The 15,389-nt window shown below is 58.2% G+C and overlaps 1 protein-coding gene across 3 annotated transcripts in view; it reads left to right on the top strand.

Moving 5' to 3' along the window:
* Window positions 1-15,389, top strand: part of EPN2 (epsin 2) — a 68,256-nt gene that overhangs the window by 38,927 nt on the left and 13,940 nt on the right. For 2 of the 3 annotated variants that reach the window (XM_061176450.1, XM_061176452.1), the window contains exons 3-5: window positions 9,914-10,026; window positions 11,367-11,525; window positions 12,335-12,509. In XM_061176450.1, the coding sequence (XP_061032433.1) occupies window positions 9,914-10,026; window positions 11,367-11,525; window positions 12,335-12,509 (447 nt within the window). The remainder of the gene's footprint in view (window positions 1-9,913; window positions 10,027-11,366; window positions 11,526-12,334; window positions 12,510-15,389) is intronic. The other variant, XM_061176451.1, reaches the window with a different exon arrangement.

The following is a 15,389-nucleotide window of genomic DNA, read 5'->3' on the forward strand; positions in this document are numbered from 1 at the left end:
TGTAGGTACACAAACTGTCGTTTTATAGACTGTCAGTAGTGGATGTGAAAAAAGCAAAGGGGGGGTTGAGTCAGGCTCAGTAAGAGTTACACAGCAGGGCCATGTCTGATTCATGGCTGCTTGGTGGCCAGATTCCAATGGCCAGCTTGAAGGAAGGGGGCATTTAAAATTATAGTATAAATAAAAATGAGGGAAGGTCTAAGAATAATTTTTCTTTGTGTTGGAAAGTAGACCACGTAATTTATGGATAATCTCTGTATATCACGTATTCTGTGTTTGTCTTCAGAGTAGTTTTCTCTTTTATCTTCTGTCTCCTTGCGCTGACGGAGCAGGAGCCTGTGCTCAGTGCCGAGTGCCTGACCCACGAGGTGCTCAGTAAGCAGTGAACGAACGAATGCTAAATCGACCTGAATTCTCTTTTTCTTGGTGGTGTTTTGATGTGACGTGCTTATCTCCATTGGTGTCTGCCCCTGTTAGCCTTTTGCGAATACACTTTGTGGGCTTTTCCAGAAATGTGGAAATGTTGTACTGTATCTTGAGACTTTGAGTTTAGAGCAGTGTAATTCCTAGTTGTTAGATTTTGTTTGGTAATAAAATGCTGTTCCCGATTTTGCCAGCTGCCCTTTCTCTGTTCCCTAAGCCACTGGCTCCAGCTGACTGCTCGGGAGCTTTTAAATCTCCCGAGGTGTCCCAGAGCCCCGGCACACATCTGACAGGTCAGAGCCTCGGGGCGGGCACGGGCAGCGTGGCGCCGAAGCTCCCAGGGGGCTCCGGCCCTGGTCAGTGCGAGCCCTTCCTCCCGTCCCTTCTGCTGACCACCGGCGGCCACGCCCTTTCAGAGAGTCACGGTCAGCAGGCGACTCGCCGACTTTCAGCAGCTCGAAATGGCTGTTGCAGTGGGATGAGCCTCCTCCCGTGGCCTGCTGGTGGGGAGCGTGGTCCAGCTGGCGGTGTGGTGACCAGCCCGTCGGGCCAGTGCCCCCGTGGCCCACTTCTCCAGGTCTAACTTGTAAGCGCAGCTTGGGCGGCAAATAAGAAACTGCTAGATTCTTCATTATAAAGGTAATGCCTGTCCATTCCCGATGGTGTAGAAAATGCAAAAAGAAGACGGACACACTCCGTAATCTTGTCACACAGACAGCTGTTGTTCCCATGTGGGTGTATGTCCTTCTGGACATTTTTTCTAAGCATTTTCTTTTCTAGGGCTGCAGATGTGTTGTAAATGCAACTTTGCGTCCCTGCTTTCTGTATCATGATGCCGTCACCCCCCAGCTGCTGGCCTGTGGGAATGGGGGGTGGTTCGGCTTTGTCACGGCCGTCTGTCTGCGGGCAAAGCCAGGGGCTTCTTACTCTGAAGAGGAAGCGAAGGCCAGATCAAGACCCACATCCCCGGAGGCAGCTGTGTGGACAGATCTGGATCACAGGTCTGAAGTGTGTTCCATGAGAGCAGGAGGAATCTCATGTTTCATACTGTGCAGACAGTAGAAAAGTGTTACACACGTGTCGTTCATACCCACGTGACCTTTTCAAAGCACATTTCTCAGAAGGTGAGTGCATTCATTCGCTCACTTCATAAGCCCGAGGGCGCCAGGGCCGGCGCTGGGCGGAGGGGGCTCACCGTCGGCAGCTGAGGCCGGGCGCTCCGCGGGCTTCCGGTTCGGGAGAGGCGGACGCCTTCACGGTGCGACACGTGTAGTGCTCCGAGGGGGCCGGGCAGGCAGGTCCGGGGCTGTTCTAACCCTGCGTGCAGTGGGACGGGGTGCGTGGCCCAGAGGTCACCCCTTAGCCGACTCCTTACCACCAGATTCCCAGGAGAAATACTGCAGTCCCTGATTTTTCTCGCCTCACTTCCTGCGTGCATTTTCCGTGTGGCTTTAAAGGTTAAAGTTTGGGTAGGTTAGACGTCCACACGGTGGGGACGGGGCAGTGCTCTTTCTGGGCTCTTGGGTGTCCCCTGTGCTAATGTGGGCACTGCACACGCTGCTGTGCCTGAGGGAGCCGCTCCTCAAAGGAGTCGCTCACCATTCCCACCCCAGTCACAGTTGTTTCCAGGTTCTCACAGCGTAAATAACCACGTGGTAAGCGTCTTTGGGCAGAAAGCCTGTTTTTCTGAGGATTCTTCATTGTCTTCAATGTAGAGTTCCCAGAAGTGAGAGTAGTGGGAAAAATGTATGGACATCATTCTGTCTCTTGAAATTGGCAAATGTTTCCCCATCGGACCAGGCCCAGGTGCAGTGCCGCCAGCCGGGGGGCTGACCGTGCTCAGTTGATAGCCCCTGAGCCCAAAATGGGTACTGAAATTTTTTGAAAGATCATTTCTAGTTTAATAGATGGAAATTTCCGTCAAAACACTCATTTTAAAAGTGAGTTTCCTGTCTGTATTACCCTAAGAAACTGATGTAGGCATTTAACCTCAGTTTATTTATGATTGAATTAAGAAAGAGAGAAATTACGTCTTTGTTGAAGTTCTGGTGTCCTAGGCCCTCTCCTCCGTCCCGAGCGCCTGCCTGGGGAGTTGTGGGTGCAGCCCTCGCCCCAGTGCTCCCCCGAAGGTCAACTTTCCCATGGGTGTAGACAGAGCACCAGGAACCATGGGGACCCCCGGGAAAAGGGCGAGGAGAAACAATCCCTTCCTGTTTTGGACAAGCCCTCCCTTCCCCACCTCGCCAGCTGGTGATCTCGTAACGGAGAGGGTTTCACCTGCAGCCCAGAGAGAGCAGCACAGACTCGCTCTTTTCTCTCAGGCAGAGGATGGGCCTTGAGTCCTGCCAGCAGATGACAGGGCAGCTTTTGTCTCTGCTCCGTCCGCCCCGTCCGTCCCCACTGTCTCCCACGCTGGCTCCTTCCTCCCTGGGCTTCGGCTTCCGCGTCCGTGGGCTGCGGTGGCAGCACCCGTATCTCAGGGTGGTGGTGACGCGTGTGTGAGCTGTGCCCTTGGGAGTCGCAGCTTTGTGCTCGCTGGAAACTAAACTAGAAAATGAACCTGGAACAAGCCAGGGTGGGGAGGTTCCTGGCCACAGGCGGGTCTGGGGTGTAGAAGGCATAGGTCCCCATTCTGTGGGCTGTGGACGCAGGCCTCGGGGGCCCCAGAGCACCTGCCCTGGTCTAGGTGTCCAAGAAGAACCCCTGCCCACAGAGCGTCCCGCTGGGGAGGGCGAGCTGGGGCCCCTTCACGGGGAGACCCAGGCTCTCTTTCCTCCCTGAGGGTGGGGCGGGGGCGGTGGGAGGGGGAGTGTGGTCTGAAGGCAGGAAGGACCTGGAGGACTCTAGGGCCCTCTGCGACCAGCGGAGCAGGTGCCAGGTGCGGGGGAGGGGCTGGTGAGCCGCCCTGGGGAGTGGAGTCGTGTGTGCAGGGAGGCGGGGCCTGAGACTTGACGCTGGGAGAGGCCCTGACCTGGGAGCCGCCCACCGGGGCTTCAGCGCTAGAAGTGGGTCGTGTCAGCTTTGGGGGCCGGAAGCCCCAAATCAGGGTGTCCGCAGGGCTGTTCCCTCTGAAACCCGCAGGGGAGCGTCCTGCCTTGTGGCTTCTCTGCTTCTGCTGGTGGTGGCCCTCCTTGGTGTCCCATGGCCTCGGCTGCTGCCCCCCCACCTTGTGTCCACCCCTGTGTCTCTTCTCTGCTTGTAAGGACACCTGTCACGTTGGATGTCGGGCCCACCGGCTCCAGTGTGACCTCAGCTTAACCGTTAACAAATGAATCTGCAGCAGGCCTGTTTCCAAATAAGCTCTCGTTCCGAACCCGGGGGTCAGGGCTTCACAGCTTTGGGGCCCAGCTGTGCCCCAGCCCCCGGTCAGGGGAACGCTCTCCGTGGGCTGAATCTCCGCTTGGGCAGCAGCACAGGCCACTCGTGCTGGGAGGGTGAGGTTGGGCTGCCGAGGGTCGGCATCGTCCAGGCCAGGCCGGGCCCCAGATGTTCTCTTGTGACCTCGGGCCGGATGGTCCAGGAACGTTGCCAGGTGTAATAGCATCTCAGTTAAGCCCATCCAGAAACCAGCCGCTTCTCACCTTCTTCACAGCCGCCATCCTGGCCCAAGCTCCCACCATCCTCCCTGGACCGGTCAGGTGGCATCGCTGCTTGGCTTGCACCCTCCTGAAGGCCCTCCGAGAGCCCCCGGAACCGCCAGGGCCCTTCCGTCATGGCCCTCTGGGCGCTCTGCCTATGCCAGCCTCACCCCCTGCACCCAGGCGAAGCCCCTACCTGCTTTCTGCCTGGTGTCCTTGCTGCCGCCCAGGCCCCTCTGCAGTGTCTCTGTCAGACCTGAGCACAGGGCAGGCTCTCCCCACCCCAGCCCACCTCCCCTGTGTGTGTGCGTGTGTGTGTGTCTTGTCCCCCTCACTGGGACACAAGCTGCAGGAGAGCAGGGACTGGCCTCGGGCCTGGAGAAGCGCCAGGCGTGGCATGTGCGAGTGTCAAGGACTGAGCGCTCAGAGCACCTCAGGGCTCTGGGAGGGCATGGCATGGGCTCTGAGACTGGCTCTGAGTTCTCCTGCTGTGAGTGGCCCTGTGACCTCTCTGGGCCCCGGTTCCCTCCTCTGTGGGAGGGACTGATGATGCAGGGCAAGGCCTTAGGTCAGCCTTCGTCCCTTGTGGCTGGGGCACCTTGGCGAGCCACCTCACTTCCGGGCCTCAGCCCTGGCCTTCGGGACGTTGGGGGGCGGGACCCTGCCTGGACTGAGGGTCCGGCGAGGCGCCAGGTGTGGTACACCTGTCACGTGCCAGGCGCTCCCACAGGAACTGGTCTGATCCTCACGACAGCCCGAGGCGGTGGGGACTCTGTCTCCGTCCTGCAGGTGAGGAAGCCCGGGTGTGGAGGATGTCTTGCCGAGGCCGAGGTGGAGGGTTGAGTAGCCGCAGGGCCTGGATCTGGGCCCATGCTCGCAGACGCCCCCTCTCCCGGGGCCGAAACACCAGCCTGGGTGGGGCCCATGCACAGCAGTGAGTAGACGGGCCCCGTGGGTGCGTGCCAGGAAAGAGCACGTGTTTATGTTTTCTGGGTGAAATCGCAAGAAAATGTCAACAGCTGTTTCCTCTGGGAGAGGAGTGGGGGCAGGAAAAGAGGGGTGGCCCTCACTTCCTTTTACGCTGAAGTATTTAAAACAGGCTCTGGCATCTCCCCTTCCCCCATCAACGTGGCGGTGAGGACAGGCTGTCATCGTACCTGGCAGAGTGCACAGCAGCCGTCGGGCCCGTCTCGCCCCAGCCCGCGTGCCTGTCTGCCCACTGTCCTGACAGCGACTTAGAGCCGACTGTCTACACCGAGACCACCAGCAGCACGGTCGCTCGGAGGTCCCGTCCCTGCAGTCTTGCTGTGCTCGCGACCCTGTGCTGAGACGCTGGGCCGGCCGTCTTGCAGAGAGAGCGGCCCGAGGTCTGGGTTCGCCCACCTGCTGCCTCAGTCCTCGCCCGGTACCTCTGTGAACTGAAATCAGATGGGGGGTCTGCACTGCAGTCAAGTTGGGGGTTTCGCTGGGGCCGCCAGGTGGTGGCGACGGGCAGGGCTGGGCCACGGCCCACCCTCCGTTATGAAGTCACACCCCCCTCTCGTCCTGAAGGTCACCTGGCTGTGGTGGTACTTTCGGCTCTTCACATCTTGCAGCTCTTTTGCTTTTCCACAATGTATTTATGGTTTTTTCTCTTTCAGTGTTACCTGGGGTGATCTGAGCTTATTTTCTCCTAATTTGCCTTGCTTGACCAGAAGCAGTCTTTCCTCTACTGCCTGTGAGCTGGGAGAGGGAGGGCCCTGGAGGGTCTCCCTGGGGAACGGGCTTAAAAGGCTCGGCTCTGCCTGGGAGTGTCCTTCGTGGCCGAGGGTCATCGGTGACTCAGGAAACGGCTGGTGGAACACAGGGAGTTGTCGCCACATTGAGGAAGACCCAGTAAGCACTTCGCTGCAGTTCAGTAACGAGGAAGGAACTTAGCTGGACCGGGGAGCTGGTCACTGGGGGGCAGAAGCTGGCCCTGGGCTCAGTGCCGGCTCCCCAGCCCCTCCTTCAGAGACCGGCAGAAAGAGGAGGGCGGAGGCCCCGGCCGCCAGAGCCGCAGTCCTCTGCCCATGGAGGCCCGGGGCCAGAGCGGGTACCAGTCCCTGGTTTCTGCCGTGGGAGATGGAGGGGGGCGTCTGGTGGCCGTGGGCAGAGTGGAGAGCAGTGACCTGGACAAGGCCTGGCCCCCAGGTTGGGGGGCCGCTGTGCCTCGGGTCCTCCTGACCCCTCCCTCCCCCCCCACACACTTCATAGACGTGGAAGCAGAAGCCCAGAGAGGTGGCCATTCGTGTGCGGTCCCCCTGCTGCTATAGGGTGGGGTGGGACGGGAGCCCTGGCATCCCCGTCAGCTGGCGGGCACGGGGTTGTTAGGGTGGCGGCAGTGTTTGGACCCAGATGGGGTGTTCTTGGAGCCCCGCTGCCTGGCGACCTTGCATTCTTGCCAAGTTGTCAGACGTGCCTCGTGTACCCGGAGACAGCCTGCGTGCTAGGGCTTTACGAGAAGTCCCCGTGCAGAGCCGCCCCTGGGCCAGCTGGGTCTGCAGAGTCTGTGCCCTTCACTCGGCGTCCGTGACCGCGGACACCGCTTACGTGCTTTCTAGGAACACTGCAAAACGTAGCCAGTGAGAAGAAGCAATTTCCTGTTTTTTTATTACCTTGACTGCTTTGCTTTCTTCTTTCGAAATTCCCCGACCGTGCCCATCTGAAGCGCCTTTGCTTTAGGGGCGCGTTTGGGGACCGGTGTGGGTCGGCTGGTCCCTGGAGCAGGCGAGGAAGTTGAGGTCGGGAGGCCCTGCAGGAGACGCCAGCCGTGTTTCTGGTTCTCCTCTTAGCCTGTATTTTGCGGGAACTGTTGGGCGTGTGTAGGCTCCCTGTTCAGCCTCCCCTGCCCCGAGCTTTCTCAGCCAGGGTAGCGGACTGGACAGGGTGAACGGGGGGCCCCCGACAGGTGAAGGCTTTGTGCTCCTCGCCGCGGGCCCGTCTCAGCTGCAGGAGAAGGGTGGTGACACGCTTGCTTGTGAGTGGTTTTGCTTGTGCGCACAGTGCCGGTCTTCCCTCGAGAGGGTGCTGGGTCAGAAAGCAGCCTGAGACCCGAGAGCGGCCGGCCCCTTGAACCCCCGCTTCTTCCACTGACCCCGTGAGTTGTGGACCCTCAGACCCTCAGATCGTCAGAGTGGGGCGAGGGCCAGGCTCCGGGGGTCAGAAGGGCCCATTCAGGCCCATCTCACCACCACCTCTGTCCTCGGGCACAAGAGGCCCTTTGTGGGGACGAGATGCTGTCACTAAGGCAGGAACGTCTCCGCCGGACGCCTCCCTCGCAGCTGAGACCGCCGTGTGCAGCTCAGCTGAGATGCTCTGGGCTGGTGGCTGTGAATTCTTCCATCTGCGTGACCGAGAGCCGTGCCTCCTCTTATGAAAACCACAGCGTTTAGGGGAATACCCTTTGTCTAATTTCCATACTGATGTGGTGAGCTATTTCCGTGTGTGCCGGCCACACGTTATTCCAGCAGCGTCAGTTGTGGGGTGCAGACGTGCACGTTTGCATTTGAAGCTGGGCTGGCCTCGCAGCTGTGCTGAGAGGCTCGGAGGACAGGAAGGCCTCAGGTCTCCGGCAGGCCCTGCGCAGAGCCCGGCCCATTCCTCCCGGTCCCGCCAGGTTAGGCCAGGTTCAGCTTTCCCTGCCAAGATGGGGCTCTCTGTTCAGGGGGCTTTTTGGGGTGTGGGATGGGGTCTGAGGTCTTCCCCTTTCTTCACTCCTGGTTTCCATTTGGGAGTAAATGAAGGGTGTCGGATGTGCTGTGCTTGCTCTAAGCTGAGGGTTTTGTGAAGCAGCCTCAGAGACTCTTACCAGGAAGGAGGCTGGGAACGGGTGGCCTGAGTGGCTGTGACCTGGACGGAAGAGCCATGTGCGTCACAGGAGTCCGCCCACACTGTCCGCCACGACTGGCCAGCTTCCTTTGTTCCCACCAGTCTGGGTGGTGATGTTGCTTCTAGAGCACGAGGAGGCCAGAGCTGCCGCCTGTGACGGGCAGAGGTGAAGTTTGGAAACAAACCAACCAAAAATGCGCTTTTGTTTTTTTGGTATATTGTTAAGAAATCAAATTATTAAGGTAGATTTGAGGACATTCGGTTACCATGTAGCTTTATTTCTAAAGAAATGCTTTGGAAAATATAATTGGGGCGATGCACTAGGCTGGGATTTGACTTGATTTTATTTAGAAAAATATGTTTGTGTTTTTTGGATAACTGCAGCATTTTGCTGTTCGACCTGTTCACTAGCTTAGAGTAGACATGAGGCAATTGGTTGCTGGCTTTTTTTTTTTTTTTTTTTAATGTTTCTCTTGGTTGACAGTAAATCACAGTGAGCACACCGTGCTTCAGGCCACATGATTGTGCCAGATGAAGTCTCACTGCCGTGTGTTTTACGTGTCTTTCCTAAACTGTAGGACAGAGTGATGCCAGTTACAGCCCCGACCCTGCACTGCCCCTGCAGCCTCGCCCGTTCTTCTGTGGGTTTTTCCAGGACCCTAACTGCATCTCGCCTCTTCTCCCGTTTTACTCACTGTAGCCAGAGCCCAGCCATCTAGAAACCTCAGTATCAGACATCATTCCCCACCATTTACTTTCTCCCAAAGAGGCAGATCCTAAGAGGCAAGCTTAGGTTGGAGACGTAGGCAGAGGCAGCATTTGCGTGAGTGCTAGGGGCTGGGTTTGCTGGAAGGGATGTAATGGAAGAAGGGGGCAGACGACTATACAGTCAGAGCATCTTTAACAACTACCCCTCGGCCGTGCAGTGGGACCCTCCATCTGCCTGTCCATCCATCTGTCCATTTATCCACGCGGTGGGTGTTTGCCAGCTGCTTGGTCAGACTTGGCGGGTGGGCGTGATGGTGGGAAGACGAGCCTGGGCCCGTCCCTAGGAGCACCTTCTGACGTGACCCACCAAACTACAGAATAGGGGTGCTGGGAGAGCGGGAGTGCTGACCCAGCCCTGGCGGGAGGCCGGCCCCAGAGGACCGGCCAGGGAAGCCGAGCTGGAGAACTGGGGAGGAGCGGCTCGCACAGAGGCCCAGAGGGAGGACAGGGCAGAGGCATCCAAGGCGGTGGCTCCACACCTCTCCGGGTGGCAGGCCTCGCGCTGAGAATTCCTCTCCTGGGGGGCGGCGGGCAGGGGTGGCGCGCTCTTGGGCTGCTGTTCCCGAAGCTTCACGTCTGGTTTCTGCAGGCACCCAGGCTCCCCGACGCAGGAAGCGTGATGGTGCGAAAGCCCGGCGTTTTCCGCGTGGGGGGCCCAGTCTGCCCACAGTGGGGTTGTGCGAAGACCCCTTTCTTTGGGAATCAGCTGGGAATTCACATCTCATCCCTTCATCAGAACTGCTTCATCAAAGCAGGTGCTGCTTCAAATGTTTAAACTAGCTGAGTACTTAAGCGAACAATGGCTAGGTATGTTTTTTTTTTTCAAGTCAACGTGCAGTTTTACTTAAAAAACAAAAATTTTCACGGTTACTGCAGAAATGTTTGGTCTTCATTTTCCATGTCCTTAGGACTGGGAGATACAGTGAGATTCTTACACATGCGGGGGCGGTTCTTGAGAGGAGCCCTTAGTCCACGCAGGCCTTGTACTTCTTTGAATGATCTTTGACCCAGCTTTTCAAGAACTGTGCTCTCGATGTTGTAAAAACTCAGCCCCCCTCTTTGAAGCCGTGCAGTGGAGACAGGCTCTGACCCCCGAGAGGCCCGAACTGGCCGCCCAGGGTGTTTGTCCTGGCGAGCGCTGCGTGGCTGGCGTAGTTGTGAGGTTCCTTGGCTGTGCCCGCAGCGTATTCGCAGAGCCCCCTCTCCCGGCCAGGGTGGCCCTGTGGGTGCGAGATGGGAGCGGGCGGCTGGCCAGGGAGTGCTGGTCCTTCACGCTGACTTTGCCTCCCCCGCAGCCACCTCCCCACGGGTGTCCTCAGAGCTGGAGCAGGCGCGGCCGCAAACGAGCGGGGAAGAGGAGCTGCAGCTGCAGCTGGCGCTGGCCATGAGCAGAGAGGTGGCCGAGCAGGTGGGTGCCAGCAGGGATGCGCGCCCCCGTGGGGAGGGGCCCGGGCACACTCACACGGAGGAAGGGCTCTCGCTAGTTGGTCCTGGCTACGCGTCGGTCAGAGGTGCTTCCCGGAAGCGCTCCCGCGCGCTTGGCCAGGCTTCAAGCCAAGTGTCCACAGCCCCTCAGCGCCGAGTGCGGACCACGGTCTGCACGGTGGGTCGAGAGCATCTGGACCCAGAAAAGGATGAGACAGAGGCTGGGAGGAAATGCCCAGGAGATGAGAGTCTGACATTCAGAGATGGGCATGTGTGCAGTTTTTCTTTTATAAGCACACGCTACGTTAAGATGGAGAAGGAGAGGGTCTTCCCTGATGGTCCAGTGGTTAGGACTCTGCGCTCCCCGTGCAGGGGGCCCGGGTTTGATCCCTGGTCAGGGAAGTAGATCCCACATGCATGCTGCGCAGAGCATCCGAATAAATGAATGAATGAATAAATAAATAATAAAATTTAAAAAAAAACAGGTTTTTACAAAAAAGATGGAGAAGAAGGGAAAGGAGCAGCCTTCAAAGGGGTCGGCCCTTGGCTGCCGCTTTCAGGCCGGACTTGCTGCCCTTTGGTTAAAAAAGGCGAAGGAGTGCAGCGAGGCCCGTGGCCCCTCCCGCTTGGCAATGCTGTTGAGGGACAGTGGGGGGTCGGATGGAAGAGGCGGGTGTGGGTCCCGCGGTGACTGGAATATCCCAGAGGTCCATGTAGCGGCCAGCTCCTGGCAGGGCCCCTCTGTCCACTCAGGACGTGCGGCCTGCCATCGACGGGAGGTGCAGGGCACTCACGGGGAAAATGGGGCAGATGGATGGGCCAGCCCCTTGTAGTTCCTCGGTCCTGTCTTATGGTAAAGAAGGCGCAGTGAGTGTGTTTACTTATATTTAATCATTATATTGTATAAAAAGGCTAGGTCGGCCCAGTCTTTTTATATATGCTGACTGTGCCTTGAATAAATATAAATTAAGTATAACGAATCATTTCTGTTAGAAATCATAAAATATAAACACGCACTCATTTTCTGGAAGCACACACAGTGGGGGCAGGGTGGAATGACCTGTGATTTCTGTCTTCTTTCTAATCCCTTTCTGGGTTGTTTGTGTTTTATAAGGAGACATATTGCTTCTATAATTAGAAAGAATTTTGAAGTCATTTTTATTTTGCGAAAAAGTATTTTACAAGTATTTCCCTTCCCCCAGCCGGGTGGGGGCCCCCCCCCCCGGGCGCACCTTGGGGTGGGAGAGGCTCGATGTGCACCTCGTCCCCGGACCCTCCTTTGAAGTGACGTGCGATATGGCTTTGGTTTCCGGCTCTGGCCAGGAGGACCTGGCTCGTGGCGATGCTGTTGCCGTGACCACCAGCTTCAGGGTCCATTGTCCTCTACAGGAAGAGCGCCTCAGGCGGGGAGATGACCTCAGGTTGCAGATGGCCTTGGAAGAAAGCCGCAGAGACACAGTTAAAGTTCCAAAAAAAAAAGAGGTGAGTGCTTCACGGGCCGGGCGTCGGGGGCAAGTCAGTGTGTGAGACCCTCCTGAGCCCAACCCCCAGCGGCTGTCACAGCCAGCGGCAGTGAGGAGAGGGCGGGTGACACACACATCCGCCCGAGGGGCTGGGCCCTCCCCTGACCCCGCCTCAGTTCCGTCCCCCGGCAGCTGAGCACGGTGACGTCCCCCCGACCCCCACCCCGTGCAGCTCCGGCCGCTGCTCTGTAAGCTGCTAAGCATCAAGTGCTTTGGGACAGTTTCCTGGCCCAGGGTAAGCCGGCGTCCTCCTTACTCTGTGCCGGGCTTCCTACCCGGGACCTAAAGGTGAACTGGATGTGGCTCTGCCCCTGACAACCTCGTCATCCCGTCGGGAGACAGACCCTCCCGCAGGGCCAGGGCTCGGGCTCCAGTGGCCTCCCTGCTCCAGTGCTGCGGGGTCCCTGAGGGCAGCCGGGCTGGCTGTGGGAGCAGGAGGGTGAGGCGGCCCTTGGGAGAGAGCCCTGGATGATGCGGGCAGCTGGGGGGCCGGGCGGGCCGGGGGACCGCATCTCGGAGGGAGACAAAACCCCTGTTCTCCTGGGAAGCCCCGAGGACCTGTCGACAGACGGCGGGCACTTGGCACGCGGCAAATAGCCGGTGTGGGTGGAGCCTGGTCCTTACTGGGAAGCGGTGATGTGGGGCGGCGCATTCCCGGGTGTTCTGGGCCCCCCAGAAGCCCTCTGCACTGGGAGGGGCACGGGCGGACATTGGCCACAAGGGCAGCAGGGTAAACCTGTCCTCTTTCTTCGGTCCTCGTCTCAACAGCATGGCTCCCACCCGCAGCAGACCACGCTGTTGGACCTGATGGACGCCCTGCCCAGTGCGGGCCCTGCTGCCCCGAAGGCGGAGCCCTGGGGCCCTTCCGCTTCAGCCAGCCAGACCAACCCCTGGGGTGCTCCGGCAGCCCCCGGCAGGACTTCGGACCCCTGGCCGTCGTTCGGTAAAGACCTCCCTCATACGTCTCCCCTGCCCGCCTGCTGGACGGGGGAGCGGCTGCAGGGCGTGCGGCTCCCTCTCACCTGGCAGCGGTGGGAGTGGGTCTGGGTGGTGGGGGTGGGTGTCCAGACCTCCGCAGCCCCCCGCAGCGCCCCCCGAGGACTGCGGTTCAGGGCTCCGCTTCGTCCTGTTGTGAGTGGTTTTCTGCTTTGGGAGATTTCTTCTCCGCTGCCCACACGCCTCGGAGAGGGCTTGTCCCTCCTCTGGGACACGCGTCAACTCTCTCAGCCTCAGAATTGCACCCCAGGTTAAGAAACTGTAATACACAGCATGAAACATCTAAATCACCGTGCTGTAATTAGCCAGAAATTACAGCGTGCTTAAATGATCGCTAATGAAAAGGGGACACGTTTACTGTAATACTTCTTACCTGTCATTTAAGCAATAGCAAATCGGTTTACGAGGCTAAATGGATATTTTAAAGTTGTTTAATGCCAAATGTAAGGTGAACTTGTGATAGGTGATTCAGACAGGAGTGTGGCGCCCTCTGTTTAATTTGGGCTGAGATCTTGGGCACATGGGCTTCCGGATCGCTGGGCACAGGGCTTGGCCTGCAGGCTTTGGGATGGTTTCCCACCCAGCCTGCCGCTCTGGGAGGCCCCCCGGGTGCTCCATCAACCCTGCTGCCCATGGCTGATCCGTGGGCTTTCTGTCTTGCAACCTCGAATGTATATTTTGTGCCAGTTTGCTCGTGTCTCTTGGGGCCTCTGTTTCCCCAAACCAGAACCATCTTTTGTATTCGGCTCGGTTCCCTGGACGTTTGCCAAAGTGCACCGAATGCCAGGCTCTGTCCTGCCTTGCGGGGACCCAGACAGGAGCAGGTAATGGCCCTGCCCTCCAGGCCCTGGCAGGTGTGGGCGAGTCAGGCCGCCAGCCTAGTAGCAGTGCTATGTGGGCAGGTCCCCGGGGGCCGTCTTTGCGTCCATCCTGGGGCAGGAGTCCAGCGGGCGTGAGGCGTGCGTCTTGGAGGAGGCTTCAAGGAGGAGCAGGAGTGGCCGGGCCCCGAGGAGACCTGGGTGTTCCCGCAGAAGGCTCGGCTCGTGACAGGCGTGAGGCCGTGCGGTGCTGTAGTGGGTCCAGGGCTCGGGCCCTGCCGGTGTGAAACAGGCAGCAGGGGTGGGGGTGGGGAAGGGGAGGGCCAGGCGGGCGTCCCTGGACTTGTCCTTGGGGGATGCTGTTGGCCTCAGGGCTGGGCAGAGCCCCACACCCGCTTTGGTGGGAGCCCTCTGTGCCTTGGGGCAGACCCAGGCCAGTGCCCCAGAGCTGTCGCTCACTGGAGGCCACAGCAGCCCCGCCTGTGTGCCGTGCCCCCCCGGGAGCACGCGTGGCCACACGAGGCAGGTCTGCTGGAAACGCCCCTCGGCTCTGCCCATGGGGACACAGGCCCTTCCAGGCAGCGGCTCGGACTTTTCTTTAAATCTGAAAACAGTTCTTGTGTAAAGTTACGGGTGGGGTGTTCTTCAGGAGAGACTCTCCATCCCTTTCTAAGTCATATGGGGTCAGTAAGCAGACGGGCGGCCTCCTCAGTGCCAGGGGGAGAGCGTGGTCCCTCCAGGAGCTGGGTGAGGCCAGCGAGCTTGAGGAGCACTGAGTCCAGTCGGTGGCTGCTTTTGGGAGGGGTTTGGGGATCGCAGTGGTGGGAGAGAGACAGACTTTTCCCTCTCTACCTTTTTTTTTCTTTAACTGTTTGACTTATTTACCAGGGGTATTACCTGGTCAGGAGGGAGGGAATACATATTTTTTCAACCAGCACGTTTGCCCAGCCCTCCCATTGGCTGGTGGACAGGGCTGGGCCCTGGAGCTGGGTTTCCTGACTGACCAGGCACCTGACCGTCGCGGGGAGCTGGGGGGTCTCCTGCGGGTGGGGCAGGACCGCCTCCAGTGGTTGGGGTTCTCACACCTGCAGGCAGCGGAAGCCAACAGCTGGGGAGAGGCGGCTGGTGCCCAGAGGCAGCTGAACATCACGTGGGAATTCTGCCCACGTGGTTCTGCTCTTCTAAATTTTTTTTAATCAAGATAAAACTTACGTGACATAAAATTCACCATCTTACCCATTTTCAAGTGGACAGTTCAGTGGTTCTTAGCCCTTCACGATAGCGTGCGGTTATCAGTACTGATCCCAGGACTTTCCATCACCCCAGAAGGAAACCCCTTCCCATTAGGCAGTCACTCCCTGTTGCCCCTCCCCCACCAACAGTCTGCTTCCTGTCTCTGGAGTTGCCTGTCCCGGCGTTTCCTATGTCACGGGATCATACGACACGTGGCCCGTGTGACTCCCAATTAACATGTTTTCAGAGTTCGTCCACGTGATAGCACACGTCCCTACTTCATTCCTTTTTAATGGCTGAATAATATTCCATTTTATAGACATAACACATTTTGTATAACCATTGAGCAGTAAGAGAAGGTTGAAACCTGAAATTTTGAAATCAAATTTTTAAATGTTGACGATGAATTTTAAAAATTAAGAACATGGTTGGAGCTAATCAAAATGCACCTGCAGTGGCCACGTGTGGTTCGTTCATGGACTGCCACTTTGCCATCTTTTGCTACTTGCCCAACCCAGGGCCGTCTCCTTGGTTCTGGTGCACTTGGCATTTTTACCAGTGATTTGGGGAAAACAGAGCATCAAAGCCCAGAGAGGCTGTTCGTTCCTCTGAGGTCACACAGCAAGCGAGGGGCAGGCTCAGTGCTCACGGCCCCCAGTCCTGGAGTCGTCACGCCATCCTGGACTGCCGCTAAGGCCTTCTGTGGCCACTCATGTCCAGGAAAAGTCCCCTCAGACTGCAACAGGGAGCGAGAACTGGTGTTAAAATGTTAGCTT

This window comes from Eubalaena glacialis, chromosome 19, assembly GCF_028564815.1.
Source record: "Eubalaena glacialis isolate mEubGla1 chromosome 19, mEubGla1.1.hap2.+ XY, whole genome shotgun sequence".
Classification (NCBI taxonomy): domain Eukaryota; kingdom Metazoa; phylum Chordata; class Mammalia; order Artiodactyla; family Balaenidae; genus Eubalaena; species Eubalaena glacialis.